This window comes from Amphibalanus amphitrite, unplaced genomic scaffold (genome assembly GCF_019059575.1).
Source record: "Amphibalanus amphitrite isolate SeventyFive unplaced genomic scaffold, NRLGWU_Aamphi_draft 000530F_arrow, whole genome shotgun sequence".
Taxonomy (NCBI): domain Eukaryota; kingdom Metazoa; phylum Arthropoda; class Thecostraca; order Balanomorpha; family Balanidae; genus Amphibalanus; species Amphibalanus amphitrite.
In genome coordinates, this window is record NW_024882024.1 from 47,412 (window position 1) to 62,780 (window position 15,369).

Here is a 15,369-nt window from a genome sequence, read left to right on the forward strand (position 1 = left end):
GCATGCTTGCAGAAATTGAGATCGAGTTGCTTTTTTTGATAAATGACGTCATAGAAAATAGAAAGAAACAATCATTAAGCCATTTTTTCTGATATTTTTGCTATATTTGTCTTCGACCGGTAATGATAAATAAGAATAAAATGGTTAAACATTTCAAAATGATACTGCACTCCATTTTGCTTTTGATTTTTTCTTAATGACGTCATTGATATTCTTAAAGGCGAATAAATCACTATTACAAGATATTTATTTCTGTTATTTCTACATCAAATGGCGCATTTACGACAGTTTCTCGGCTGCTTCGGGTTGCATCATTTCGTGAACTGTGTTTTCACTTTCATTTTTACCTGCGATATAAGCTGTAATTAGCTTAATTTGATAGGTAATTATATCGTGGGAGCTGTCACTTAAGGCTATTTCAAGGCTATCTTAAGAGGTTAACGATCTGAAGCTGCAGGTAATTGGTGAGATTTGAGAAGTGCTGTCTTATTCAGTTTCTTGCTGGAGTTCTGAGGCCAGTTTTACCAACAGAAAAATAGCCACCTGCCTGATTTTTTTGCCTTAAGACCGCTCCATATATGGAGTGTGAACGTGATGGACACGTAAGCAGATATGGCTTTACCTTACTGTTTATGCTCCGTATGTGACGCGGTCTTCAGGCAAAAACAAAAATTCAGGTAGGCGCCTATTTTTCTGTTGGTAAAACTGGCCTCTGCTGGCTCTGCTCTGCTTCAGATTTTCGAGATTAGGGTTGCAATTGTGTTGTTTGTTTAAAGTTTTATTTGGAATGCGCACTGCGCAGGACGGGCTTCTTATCTGTACCCATAAGTATCTTTCACATACTTTTCAAGTCTAGGATGGCTTATTCTGTATTTGCTGGGTAAGGTGATGTTCAGCCTGAGAGTAGGGAACAAGTCTGGTTAAGCTGTGCTCTTTCAGAAGCATTTGCCATTGTTTTTCTGTTATTTTAAATGTTTTCATTTCTCATGCTTCCTGATCTTGGCATTCATGAATGGTAAGCTACTGCAAAGCATGCCAACACATTCAAAAAGTGTCACCAGCTGGGGTGAAAAATGTGAATGAAGCTTCATAAAACAAGATTGAGAAGATGTATGTAATTTTTAACACAAAATTCAAGCATCAGCAATTTTGATATGAAAACCATAAGAAAAGGCCAATAATTCCCTGGAAAACCCTATTGTGTTTCCAGTAATGGTGCACCATTTTCTTGGACAATGCACCAGCAGGTAGGACCTTCCTTCACTTTCCTACTTCTTTCCTGAACAGACAGCTTTCTCCAGCAGAGACGATGCCCCCTTTTGCCCTCTTTCCCCCTCTCCTCTCCAGCATTGTCACTATCAACAGGCAGCATTCTTGGACTGAACTAACCCTCTCCCCTCAAGCATAGCCACGATGAGAGGACAGCATTCCTGAGCTGGTCTACCCCCCCCCCCCTCCTTCAACGTATCCACGATGAGGGGACAGCATTCCTGAAGTGGGCTAACCCTCCCCTTCCTCTCCTCCATTGTAGCCACGATGAGCGGCCAGCATTTCTGAGCTGGGCTACCCCCCCCCCCCCTCCTTCAACGTAGCCACGATGAGCGGCCAGCGCTCTTGGGCCGAGATGCGGCAGACGCTGCACCAGCTGCGTCGCTCGCTGAGCGCCCTGTCGTCGCGGACACCGCAGCACTTTTCGTTCCGCGCGCTGGCCGACGGCCGACTGAGGGTGTACTACCTGTCGGCACGGGCCGGATCGGAGAACCAGCTGTGCTACGTGGACGTGCCGCCGGAGGCGGCCGTCAGCGATAACGTCAAGCTGCCCTGGCAGCAGCTGTTCGACCCCACCTTCCAGGTGAGAGGCTGATTGTCACAGAGGCCGGAATGGGCCACTAATTGTATCATATTCTGGACTGAACCCCTGACTGTGTCAGGGGATGTAGTAGGCAGGGATTGTGTCAGAGACTGGGTTTGGTCGATTTATCAGGCTTTAAGTTCTTAGGGGATTATATATCGATAGGCTTAGATTGGTTGCGATTTGTTGAATGTAATGGGCTTGTGGATCGGTCTTTTGATATCCAGTTCTTGTTCGTCTATGAAACCCGCTACGCAATTACGTCAACTACCTACTCATGCTACTTCATAACTCTTCTACTATGGGAGACGTCCGTAAACCCTCATCTGACCCCACCCTCCCCACGTTCCACGTTCAGAGTGTGCGATACGGTAGCCGCTCCAGTCGCGCCGAGCAGCTACAGCTCGAGAGGAAGAGGGTGGTCGGCTGCGGTATCACAGAGTACGGCCTCCACGAGAAGTCGGGACGCTTCATCTTCACCGCAGGAAACAGCGTCTACCACGTGACCGACGACAGCGCCAGGGTCAGTGGTCACGTGATCATAGTAGACGGTAGACATGCGACAGAACCGGGGATAATAGCTAATTGTGACCAAAGCAGGGAATGTTGGTGTTACATTGTTTTGTTTTTAGCTGAGTTCGATGCTATTCATTGAATGGTTAGCCGTGCCTGACAGCTCCTGGCGTTTTGCATTAAGCTGGAAAATACGCGAAGTAATTAGCGCTCGCAAGCATTGTATTCACCATTTCAGTTTGAGCCTGGTAGAACCATCGGCTAATAACTGGATATGAAACCTCACATCTGCATGCATCAGTCGCCCCCTCTAACACCTGCCTTGTGCGTCGTTCCAGGCCTCGGCGGTTTACCCGGTGGAGATCCCCAGTACGCGGGGCCAGCCGCGTCTCAACCCTACCATCTGCCCGGCCAACCCCGATCTGCTGGCCTATGTGGAGGAGGGGGACATCTGGCTGTTCAACACGCGCACAGGTGAGGGGGCAGCTTGAGGGGTGTGGGACTGGATGGTTGTTATGGGGGAAATGGGGAGCATCGGGGCAGTTTTTATTAAGACTAAGGGACGGAGTGTAAAAGTCGTGATCTGCGAAATGTTGTCCGAACTCCAATTAGACGGATTTTCCATTAGTTTGATGTTTTATGAGCCACTTAGGCCCTGTTTTCAATGTGCTAGTTGTAGAATATAGCACTGGAGTAGGATCACGAATCGTCTGGAGAACAGCTGCTTGCTATTCAAATAACTATAACCTCCCGTTTCCTACGTTTGAACTTCATTTACATCCAATCAGCACTTTATATTACTGAAACGTCTGTAAGACTGTCACGCTCGCCCTTAATCAACTCCCACTAAACTCTTACAATTACTTCGTTGCCGCTCCAGCCTGTCAGAGTGACCCTATCTCATACCCCGCCGTATCAGCCCCCCACCCTGCCCCACGGTATCTAACCCTACCGTTGCCGATGCCGTCAGAGTCGGACGTCCGTCTGACCCGCACCCACCAGGAGGATGATGCGCTCAGCGCCGGGTTTCCCTCGTACGTCATGCAGGAGGAGTTCTCGCGCTTTGTCGGCTTCTGGTGGGCGCCCACCGCCGAAGGTGAGATGGTCTGGAGATGCGGGGTGTTGTTCTCCTTGTTAGTACCTTCTCCCGGGGGGGGGGGGGAGGGTGACTGTTGAGTGGCTCAATAGAAGTGCTATGTTTGTAATAAGGCCTGAATATCGGGCTCAGGAAAACAAACTAGGCTTTGTTGCAAATGGTTAAAGGTTATATTTTCACTGGAGATAGTATCCTCGACATTCATGTTTCATTTCACATAGCAAGTGGCTTTCCATTTCCGAATGTATCTGTTGTATTTCCCTCGATTGCGATTGTAGGCTTTGCAATTTACATGCCTTATTTTGTTTGTTGATGTTTGACTAGTGGTTGGAGATGAACACTACCTTCCCTATCATCATACAGCGCTTAACACGTATTCTGTGATTGTGACGGACACTGCCGGTGCCGCGTGTATCCTCAGACGGCGTGTACCGCATTCTGTACGAGGAGGTGGACGAGACCCATGTGGAGGTGCTCTATCTGCACACTATGCAGGAGGGCAGCGAACCAGAGGCCATCAGGTTAGACGCTTACTTGAATTACAAACTCATTTCCATTTATGAAACGAGATCAACATATATTAAGCTAGTTTACACCGTGTCTACACGATAAGGATTTCAGCAAAGCTACTTTTTGGCCATGAATGTTATTTTGTGCTTTTATCGAAGAATGTCTTGTTAGTTAAGCTCAAATATTAAAGCTCACCTCTTGCGGTGAACGGACTCTGCTGACTCGCACACTGGCTCCCCTATCACGTCTTCCCTGACTGCCCTCTGACCACTGACCAGTGACCATTCCCCCTCACCATTGACCGAATGGTGACCATTGACCACTGACCCCTCACCTTCCACCCCAGGTACCCACGGGCGGGCTCAACGAACGCCACCTCTGCTCTGAAGCTGCTCGAGTTCCGTCTGGAGGGCCCCACGCAGACTGTGGCGGGCCTGACGCGGCGCCACCTCAGCACACCGCTGGCCTCCATGTTCCCCTGGATGGAGTACCTGGTGCGCGTCGGATGGTTCGACGAGCAGTTGTGAGTGACACTGCAAGGGGATAGTGTGTATTTTATTTGTAGGGTGGATAATGCATGCTCCTGATAGTGTATGTAAGTTTCCCTTTGGTTAGACGGTCATAGCTGATATGCACAACTGAAGAGTGAGGGTCACTGAGGACTAGTTGAAGGTGAAGTCGCTATGAAAATAGTCCGTTTTATGTACAGACATAAAACGACCCGATCTGAAGGGAATGTCTGTCATCCGCTTCAGCTGTAGAGTTAGATTCGTCATAACGTTGCGTATCATCGGTTTTCTGTTTTGACATGTTCGTGTTTAAACACTTCTTTCATGGGTGATACCCCATCGGATCGCCACATTTTTATCAAATACATGCCTAACACCACCAATTTTAGACTAGCCTCTGCCGTCAGAAGCATCCCCTCGCCTTACCAGCCACCTCACCACCCGCTCCCCTCGTCCCGCCAGCGTACACTGCCAGCTGTTGGACCGCTCTCAGTGTCGCCTGGACCTGGTCCTGGTGCCCGTGGCGCTGTTTGTCGCCGATGACGCCACTCCCGGACCGCCGCCGCCGCCGGCCGCGCCCGTACAGGTGCTGCTGTCGGCACAGACTGATGTCTGGATTAACGTGAGTCTGCTATAGGTCATGTACCTACATTACAGGGGTGGTGGACGACGGTGGGACAGGGAGGGAAGAGGCTGTGTGGGTTGTGGTGTCCAGTGGATGCAAGGCACTGACTGACCCGGAAGGCTGACTGATGAGATTTCCACTTTGCGGTCCTGTCTTTCCCAATCCTTGGTCATGTGACATGTATGTTATCCACATTGTCATCGTAAAGTTATGGAATATAAATGCCATTGGAAGAGTACTTCTGAAGACGTACGGTGCGGAATAGTCACCATGACTTATTTTTCACGATGGTACACCCATCCACATCTGTGCTTTTGCTATGATCTCTTGTATGCCGTTGAATTCTTTCGACACCCAAAATATGTATGTGGGAATAGCCAAGATTATTACATATAGGAATAGCGGCAGCTGAGACATTTCAATCTCGTTCACAGGTGCACGACATATTCCACGTGATTCCGACCAGCGACCCGGGCCAGGTGTGCTTCCTATGGATGGACGACACCACGGGATACACGCACCTGTACCGGGTCACTACTCAGGTACGTGCTGCTACCGTACTTCTGCACCAGGGTACCAGCTGACATTGTCAGTTTCCGATCCGTCTCTAGAAGCCTTCATTCAAGGCGTGCATCTCAGTGGGAGCATCACCCAGCCCCATTTAGCTAAACGTCGTAAAATCCGTTGTCATCGTTTTTGTTTTGCTAATCCAACCCAACCTGGCCTCCCCAGCTGGTTTGCCAGGGGTTGTCCAATCGTGGACCTTTCTCTGTCCCCTGCTCTGACCCGACCTCCCGTGACCCGTCAATCTGCCCCTTTGCCCCGGTAGATCACGCGCCAACCGGGCAGCCGGTCTGCCAGCCAGCACCCGGCCGTCACCAAAGTGCCGCTCACATCCGGTCAGTGGAACCTCGACAGCAAACAGATCTGGGTCTCCGAGAAACGCGGACTCGTCTTCTTCCAGGTGAGAATGGCTGTCAGGACTGGATGGGGCGCCAAGTTTGTGGGACTGGGCACGGTTTTGGAGCATTGTTTTGATAAAGCATCGCCTGGCTTATACATTCTTTTACCGTTGTGTTCCCGGTACCGACTATAAGGCTAACGAAATGTGAAGTTAACGTAACGTAACGTTAATGTGAAGTAACTAAAAATGAGTAAAAAGTTAACGTACCCGAACTAGGTGTCTCACAACCGACCCTTTTCTCAAATTTATAGTTCTTCCACGCGGCTGACGTTTGCAGACGGAGTTCACAAACGCCCCTGTGTCATGACACGCAGAGCCGTAGTCTGTGTAGCCGGTCTCTCACCCCGTGCCATCACCGACCACTCCATTTCCACTGTCACGCACAGGGCAGCCGTGACACACCTGTGGAGCGCCACCTATACGTGACATCGTTCCTCCAGCCTAGCGGCAAGTGCCAGCAGCTCACCCAGCCGGGCTTCTACCATAACGCCTACCTTGACTCGGTAAGTTGGAAAGGAATGCCTCCGGCGGCTGCTCGTGGATCCTGGGAGAAGTGGGAGGGATCCTTGGACATGGAGAAGGTGGGAGGGAGACAGGAATATGGCGACATGAATTTTGAAATGACTATGGTGGCGCTGTGCCCAGCGCCGTTTGCGGCTTAGAACAGGCATTTGTGTTGATATTCTTTCTGAAAATGATGAGCTGCACGCCAACTTTGGTGAAACTAATGTCTTGTTCTCGTTTCTGCACACAACAGCGCACTGTGGGGATTTTTCCGATTTAGCCTGTCTTTATTCCTGGGTGAAGGGTGCAGGCTTGTAGTGCCCTCAAATGTTGTATAAAAGTAAGTGCTATGAAATATAACGCATTTTGAGTTTTAAACAAGCCTAGAACGTACTATTACAGTCCATGCTAACATCACAAGTAATCTCTCTACGGCTGTAAAGATGAGCACATCCTCCGAGTGTTCTGAATACCTACCTGGGCGCCGTGGGCGGTGTTTCACGGCATGCTGCTACCACGCTGCTATCAAATTGCGCGAGCTGACGTCACACTTGTGGTAGTGTTGGAGCAATGGGCCTGTTGATGTTTCCATGGAAACCCAATTTGACACGTGTAAAAGCAGCGTGCTGCTATCACCGGCGAAACAAGGCCCTGATTCACACCGTCGTTAATCCAGACCATTTAGGTCATGCAGCTAACATATCAGTAATTCAGTACTGATCAATATTTCAACAACCGTCTGCCACGAAAAAAATGGAAAGATGGAAAGGGTAAGCACATTAAATCAGGCATAAAGATCGTCGCAAAACCGCGTTATCGATTTACTGTGACAGAAAATTTCAACAAGATGAACTGTTATCTTACGGCTATAAGCAATGCCGTTAATTTAAAATATAGAAAATAAGCACGTATTGGTAATAAATCAATAGCTGATATGCCAGCCAAAATGGATGAGTCATTTCCGATTAACAATTTCGAGCAGTTGATATCCACCTTTGCATATCACCCTTATCAATATTCGTCGGGCTGGCATTCAGACGAAATTCAGTTGTTCAGTCATATCAGGTGGAGGAGTAATCCTATAGGATGCATTTCAAGAGTAAGTGCCGTCGTTCATTGGCTGAACGGTATGACGTCAAATATGTGACGTCATGAAAGATCAGGTCAGGGGTCAAACGCGCGGTAGCCTGCATGCTCCTCATCGCTCTGAGCCGGGCGCCGCCGTAGTACCGTTCTCGATACTATAGACCGCTTTACTCCGAGAGGAGCAAAAAGTAGCAAAAGTTTGAATATGTTCCCGAACCAGAATTCTGCGACAAATCGAATGGTATAAGAATTAAAGTGTTAACTTTTGTCGAAAGTTGTTGATTTTCTATGTTTTTCCAAATCGTACTGCTGAGCTAAATTCCGTTTACAGCATATTTTAAACTTGGCGGTGTGAGTCTCAAAATTTGATAAATATGTTATTGAAATGCCTCTGCATAATCCGAAACGATGTAGTTTTTTGACCATATGCGATTTATAATGCTGGAAATGATTGTTTTCGAGTTATCAGCCCCATAAACGAGTACTAGCTTTTAGCATTCAATTTCACCCGGCGTGTTAGGTAAGCAAGGCCTGACTTTGGGCTCATTTTTTGTGCTCAAAAATATTATTTTAGGTAGAATGAGATACATAACGTGAAAATTCAGACAATTTTACGCTAAATGAAGTCGAAAGAATGATTGAAATGAAAAGTCGGTTCTGGGACTTAAGACAGGCTAGATCGGAAATATCCCTACGGTGCAGCGGCTCACTGTACCCGCTCACAGTCAATCTGACAGCCAGTTCCCTTTAATTTTCAGCTGCTCCCCTCACTCTTTACCCTCTCCTTCCCCAGCAGTGCACGGAGTAACCACAGAGTAAGCAGCGGTGACCGTAGAGAGTAACCAGTCTTCTAACCCCCTCCCTACCCTCTCTTCAGGAGTGCACGGCGCTGGTGACCGTCCAGAGCAACCTCTCCACACCCCCGAGCTGCCAGGTGTGGCGTCTCCACTCGTCCTCCAACTCGGGCGAGGTGCAGCTGCTGCCGGCCGGCGTGGTGCTCGAGCCGTGCTCGTTTGAGCCGCCGCGCTGGCTGCCGCAGCTGCACAGCTGCCGGCTGCGCGGCTCCGGAGACCAGCTGTTCGCCATGGTGTACCCGCCGACCGGCTTTGTACCGGGCAGGCGGTACCCAACCGTGGTGAATGTGTACGGAGGACCCCAGGTGCAGGTGGTCACCAATACGTTCAAGGTGAGAAGGAGGGAGGGGAGGGGAAGGGCAGAGGGAGGGAGTAGGAGGGACGGACCTTCAGAGTGAATGGCTGAGAGGGTATTCGCCAGAAAATGCGACGTGTATGCGTTAGGGAGTAGATGGTAAACTTGAGTCTTTGGTGTAGCTGGGGACATCGAGGGTAGGATTTGAATAGTGAGAGTGACCAATACGCGGATGGAAGGTCGAATTTTGCATTGTGATTGGTCTATAAAGCATATAATTGATTCTTTGAGAAAGGTTATGGCGTTTGCCGCGTGACGGGTGTATTATCCTCAAATATCAATATGTGCGTTTGTATTCTACGCTTATTCGACATTCATTCGACATTCTAAATATTGCTGAGCAGAAATATAACCGCCCTCTTTCGGTACATATATATTATTTAACCCGCCTTCCTTTTTTCTGAGGCTCATACCATGGTATCATTAGGGTCAATTTTATGGAAGCACGTATTTGACATTTGACATCTTGACATCTGACATTTGCCTTGTAATGTAGCGACTGAGTATTGCATCTTGCCTTTGTCTGCCCTCCTCCTTGACCGGTGGCCTCTGCCCTTCCCTGCAGGGATACCGCTACCTGCGCAACCACATCCTGGCCGCGGAGGGCTACTGTGTGGTCTGCATTGACTCGCGAGGCTCCCACAACCGTGGCACCAAGTTCGAGGGACACATCAAGAACAGGATGGTAAGACCACGGCTGGAGGGGGAGGGGGAGCGGGGTGGGGGGAAGGGGCTGACGGTGAATGGTGAACAATTGTTGTTTACGGACGATACTGTGGTTAGACGATCACCATTTCACCCTTTAATCAAGATGAACTTGCATTACCTACGCTGTTTTATGTGGTGAATATGCATGACCGTAATGCGCTACCTCGTAATCCAATAGTACATAGACATGCGTATGCAGCAAAATGCTGTAAAGTTGAAATGTCCAACCTCCGGCTCCTGTGTGACGCCGCGTCACCTTTCGTGTACGATGGATATAGCAAACGCCCTGGCCCTTCTTTGACTCCCTTGGCCCCTCAGTGACCCTGTATATCCCTAACGTGACCCTTGTATGATTCCTTATGCCCCCAAGGCACAGTGAGCACGTGCAATGTGCATCACACTAGCGAGCCCTGTATATTGACACCTGTGTGACCCCGTGTCACCCCGCAGGGCACGGTGGAGATCGCCGATCAGGTGGACGCGCTACACCAGCTGGCTGACCGGACCGGCATGATTGACCTGAGTCGAGTGGCCATCCAGGGCTGGTCGTACGGCGGATACCTCAGCCTGATGGGACTCGCCCTGCGGCCGGACGTTTTCAAGGTACGGGCGAGTGGGGTCTGATGGCTCTCACCGACCGTAGGGGAGGGGAGGTGCTGGTTTGGGACACTTTCGGTGCAGCTGGCGGAGTAATGGTCTAATTCAGCCGCGTTATGACGGTGACGTGTATTTACCGTACGGTATCGAGTACAAAATCGGTCAGCAGTATTCTGGTAACGAACTGAGCTGACAGGTTGGTGTGTAGGACAGTGCGACATCGCAGCTCACGTTAGCTGTGATCACTACGGTTATTTATTGAACACTTCCCCATTTATTCTGGCCTCATCATTCTGTATCCATGAGCTGGTGATGCTTGGAGTTTTTGCCCTCATTTGACTCCCTCTGCACCCCTTGTTATACCGCTCCTCTAACCCCCGGTTTCTCCCTCCCCTCAGCTCGCGGTGCCCGGAGCGCCCGTGGTGTCCTGGAGTCTGTACGACACTGGCTACACAGAGCGGTACATGGACCTGCCCTGCCGAAACCCGTGTGGATACGAGGCAGGCGCGGTGAGTTCCTGGGGTTTGTTTGAGGTGGAATGGGGTGGGTGTGGATTGGTGTAGGGGGGTCTGGGTGGTGAGTGGACTGGGAGTGGCTCTTCTCGGAGAGGGTGAGATGATTTCGTTTGTTTTACCCATGTGTATTCTGTCTAGAGTTTGGTGGTATACATAGGTGGTATATTTCGTTCAATTTTTTGATCGGTAAGTCCTATGATTTACAATCGTTTAGATGTGTGTAGCACATATCGCTCCGCGTTCCGTTTTCCTCTCTTTCATAATCCTGTCAACTTTTCACATCCTCTATCTACCTTCACTATCATACACTCTCCCATGCTTCATTGCAGGCGTTCTCGTTGACCCATACGGTTTAATCCTGGCGTCTGCCAATTTTACCGTTCAAGCATGTCTTTCCCCGAAATATGGTAATGATTTCCTTTGATTTCAATCTAACCGAGCGTTCTTGCATGACAAATCACTGTGAGGGTGTCTTCTAAAGCCATTTTGAGTCAAGTGGTGTCTTCTCGAGGAGAAACGCTTGGGTTATTAGAGCCGCCAGCTGCTTAGCTATCTCGTGGTCATGCTACTTGTCTAACGCTGGTTTTTATGCCGCTTTACCACTCAACTGACCGCCAGTTATACTGATTCTTGGTTACGCTACTAGCCTAACGCTGGTAGATCACGCTGCTGATTTCGTCTGGTCGCCGTTGGCTGGCCGGTCGGCCGGCGTCGATTGCCGGTCGCCAGTATGGTAATCGCCCTCCTTAGCTCTCTGCTGAGCCGGTCGGCAACTCAAGTGTTCTCGGGAGGGCGGTACTGGGAGCTGACTGCTGCCGAGTCCGACCGTGACAGTGGGGCTCTCGTCTGAGCTCCCCACTCTGAATGTCATTCTACTCCGCCTCTGTATAAGAAGTTCTACGATGTCATCTTTTCTTACCTGCCATGTTGCCTGTGTCGCTAGTGTTTCATCCCCCTACATAAGAGGTTCTACAGCTTCGTCCTTCCTCTGAGTCACTTGCTGCATCTCTCCGCTTCTGTGTAGGTTTATAACTTCATCCAGTGTTGATATAGACTGTGTTGTTACCTTTTTGTGGTCGTTTCCCTTTGCTGTTACCGCTCTCTAGCCTCTGCCGGCGAACAGCTTTCCGTTGGCAGCTCATGTTCAGTGTGATGGTTGTCACTTATCAAATAATGGCCGAGCAGGGTAAGGATACATGCCAATGTTAAATGCTAGTGAATATTCAATTTATGTGAAAAAATCAATTTATGTATTTGTTAAACCGTAAAGTGTAAACGGATCAAATATCATATTCGTTTGGCTGCTCGCTATCACAGGGCTCGTCTGCTGGTATTTATCGTAGCGTAAATCCTGCCGCGGCAATATTGGAGGGGCCGTTGTGTTGTGCTCGTCTCCCGTGTCGCCGCGGCTGCCTCGTCGCGCCGGGCGCGGCGGCCCCCCGGGGCGGCGTTTTACAGCTGGATACCTCGCGCGCAGAGAGCCCTACAGGCTGACACCGGCGCTCGGCTATTGAGGCCGGTTTATGACGCGAAATTATGCCTCGTCATAGGCGTCGCTGGTGCTCAATAATGAAATATGAGGCGGCCGTTTGAGCTAATGAAGACCGAGATGGGAGCTGCAGATGTGACGCGTTTCTTGAGATTAATTTTGATGTGTCGTCCCGACGTGACGTCTTAGTTGTTTGTTTGTGTGTAACCGGGCGGTAGGTTTATTGCTTGCAGTTTCCTATTACCTTGATAAGGATTTGTCGGTGATATTCAGAATAGAGCAGGTCAAATTAGAACAGACTGTTCAGTTCTCATTGCTGACGCAGATTCACGCTGACTTATAATTCTGACTGGTCCGTACTCTCAACAAGTCTTCGTGATAAGGTAGCGAAGTACCAGAATTACGATAAGTCTGCTTTACGATAAGTCTTCGTGTTGTCCTTCCTACTCCTACCCTGTGTAGTGTATATGGAACTGTCGATTCCTGTGTCCTGGGTAGCAAACACAACGCGACACAAATATTTATCTGTCTTTCCCTAGGCGCTCCACTAACCTTTTCGACTCGTCCTCATCTGCACAGCTACAGAACTCCAACCCCTGACTCAAAGCCCGTCTATCCGTCCACAAGTGCTCTGCTACATAACTCCAACCTCTAACTCCAGTCCCTATCTCTCTGTCCACAGGTGCTCAGTTACGCCAACCAGTTTCCGAGCGAGCCGAACCGACTGCTCATCTTCCACGGCCTGATGGACGAGAACGTGCACTTTTTCCACACACAGCAGCTCATCTCGGCTCTGATCCGGGCCGGAAAACCCTACCAGCTGCAGGTAAATAGGCCGGAAAACCCTACCAGCTGCAGGTAAATAGGCCGGTAAACGGAGGGTTGGAGCTGGTAAGCTGCAGGTAAATAGGGTGGTAAACCCTACCAGCTGCAGGTAAATAGGCCGGTAAACCCTACCAGCTGCAGATATGATTAGAATATGGGCGGTAGTGCTGAAGCGACGTCATCTCTTCTATGCATTTTTACGTGGCTCAGTTTCTTGCCACGACAAACGATGGACTTGTTTTCTACTGACGGTTTATCAAACAAGTCTTTCTCATTAGCACGCTTTAAAGCAAGCAACCACTCAGCATCAACGTTTGTGTTCCTTTCTTCCGCAGGTGTACCCGAACGAGCGGCACAGTCTACGTGCGCTAGAGTCTAGCGAACATTACGAGCTGACGCTTCTTACGTTCCTCAACAACCATCTGTGAGCGTACGCACAACGAAGACGGCACCTGTTCTCGGCTGAGACGCCGTCCAGTTATCTGGAGGACTGAGACGGTCATCCGTTCTCTGCAAGAGAGGGTCACCCATTCTCGGCTGAGACGGCCATGCGTTCTCGGATGAGCTGTCTACCCGGTCGCTGCAAGAGACAGCCACCCATTCTCGATTGAGACGGCCACCCGTTCTCGGCTGAGACGGTCACTCGCTCTCAGCAGGAGACTGTGAGTCGATCTGGGCTGAGGCAACGGCTCTTTTTCTATCCGGGCCTGGAGTGAGCGGTGGTCAGTCTGCAACATTGCGGAACCTCTGGAAGACGGCCGATCTGGAGCCAGGCGCCGGGGCAGGGCGTTTAGAAGACAGAAAGGTTTTATGTAGGAATCGCCTGTTGATAGTGAATTAACGACCCGGTGCTCATGTTTGAGCGGCTGAAGACCAGCTGATCGCGGAACCAGAAGAGCTGCGTCCCTGCCTCTCAGCCACTGACCAGCTGTTCTTCAGCTATTGACCTGCTGATGGTCAGGTGCCATCCGGCTGTTACTTGGTCCCTGAGCTGCTCCTGAGCTTCTCCTGAACGGATCTGGAGCCGATCTGAAGCCGCCCGTGGTCAGAAGATGGCCGTCCGCTCCTCAGGTTTGGCCTAGTGGACGGCTCTTTACACGGAGACCGCCAGCGGCCGTCCGATATTTACTAGGAAGGGGATACGGGAGGGGTGCCATCTCACTTACCTCTGGACCGGAGCAACGATTATTGTTGGACGAATGGTTGTGGAACTCTGCGTTAGGCCCCGGAGACGGTATAACCATTTGTGCGCCCAACGATCCAACGTGTGAAAGGTTGTGAGAGTGATTGAGTTTTTGAATGGAAGAATGATGTGTGTTTAGGTGAATTAACTCGTCGGTATTCTTGCGCAAGTCTAGCCAGCAGAACTGGAGGTGACTTGTTGATCACTCGCTTTAAGTTGAATCGAGCCTGGTGGTGTTTTGGATCGGTCTTATCCAGTGCGAAAGTTACCATCTGCTCGTCGCAGCCACGTTTTACTAACCATGTTCCTGTATACGCTGCGAACGACGGAGACTGGGTGACTCGCACAAAGTTTTGGAGGACTTGGCTCCGGCAGCATTTACCGAACTGTGAGCGGTGCTAGGCGGCTGTGGACGCGATCTGTGTCGCGAACTGTCCGCCCCGCTTTCAACCTGGGCTTTCCAGCAGGCGTTGAGCGCTTGCAGTATGCGATAACGCAGTGTTATAGCGTGGTGAAATACTCCTCGGCTGCTGTCTTTGCCTGTGGGCGGCATGGGGAAAGGTGTGCGTCCGGAATAAACAGCTGAGGGTCGATTCGCTAACGTCTTTGTGTGTCTCTTGATGACTATTTCGCTCACCACCTACCTGTTATCTCTGCACCCACCGTTTTTATATATCGGTAATCTTTTCGTCCGTCTCTATCTGGGCGGCGGCTCTCAACTGTCTCTTTTACCGTAGTAAAGGAGACCGTAGTTTGTGATCGTTCTGTTCTAAGTGCATCTGTATTCACGACTGTTCTGTCCACTCTGTCCGTCTATCCGTCTCTGACCGCCCCGTCCACCGTTTGTCTGTCTAACCGCCCTGTCCACCGTCTCGGTCTCTCTGAATCCTCCATCCACGTCTCTGTCTCCGTGTTCGCGGCACGCACTGTCCTGCGTCGCCCCTCCTCCGTCTATCTGCCTCTCCGTCCACTGCCTGTCCGTCTATCTGCCCTGCCCGTCCGTCCATCTGCCCGTCCGTCTCTGACCACAGTATCTGTCTGTCTTACCACCCCATCCACCGTCAGTGTCTCCGTGTCCACGGCACGCACTTTTTGGCGGCGGCCCGTACACCGTCTTATCTGTCTCTTTGTCTCTGACTGCCCCGTCTGTCCGTCTCCGTGTCCACGGCACGCACTATCCTCCG

General features: G+C 50.3%; 1 protein-coding gene across 3 annotated transcripts; it reads left to right on the forward strand.

The window, feature by feature from the left end:
• Nucleotides 1-271: 271 nt before the first annotated feature.
• On the forward strand, nt 272-14,786 carry LOC122393330 (dipeptidyl peptidase 9-like). 3 transcript variants are annotated; one of them, XM_043389257.1, is made up of 17 exons: nt 272-457; nt 1,593-1,852; nt 2,211-2,375; nt 2,704-2,839; nt 3,336-3,461; nt 3,883-3,982; nt 4,318-4,494; nt 4,943-5,102; nt 5,540-5,647; nt 5,935-6,069; nt 6,456-6,572; nt 8,537-8,845; nt 9,434-9,553; nt 10,027-10,179; nt 10,572-10,682; nt 12,860-13,003; nt 13,338-14,786. In XM_043389257.1, exons 2-17 carry the CDS (start codon nt 1,598-1,600, stop codon nt 13,428-13,430), a joined length of 2,409 nt encoding a protein of 802 aa, XP_043245192.1. In that variant the 5' UTR covers nt 272-457; nt 1,593-1,597; the 3' UTR covers nt 13,431-14,786. The 3 variants fall into 3 exon arrangements, with proteins under 3 accessions (XP_043245192.1, XP_043245193.1, XP_043245191.1); XM_043389258.1 differs by having other exon boundaries at nt 283-382; XM_043389256.1 differs by having other exon boundaries at nt 309-457; nt 1,588-1,852.
• The last annotated feature ends 583 nt before the right edge of the window (nt 14,787-15,369 follow it).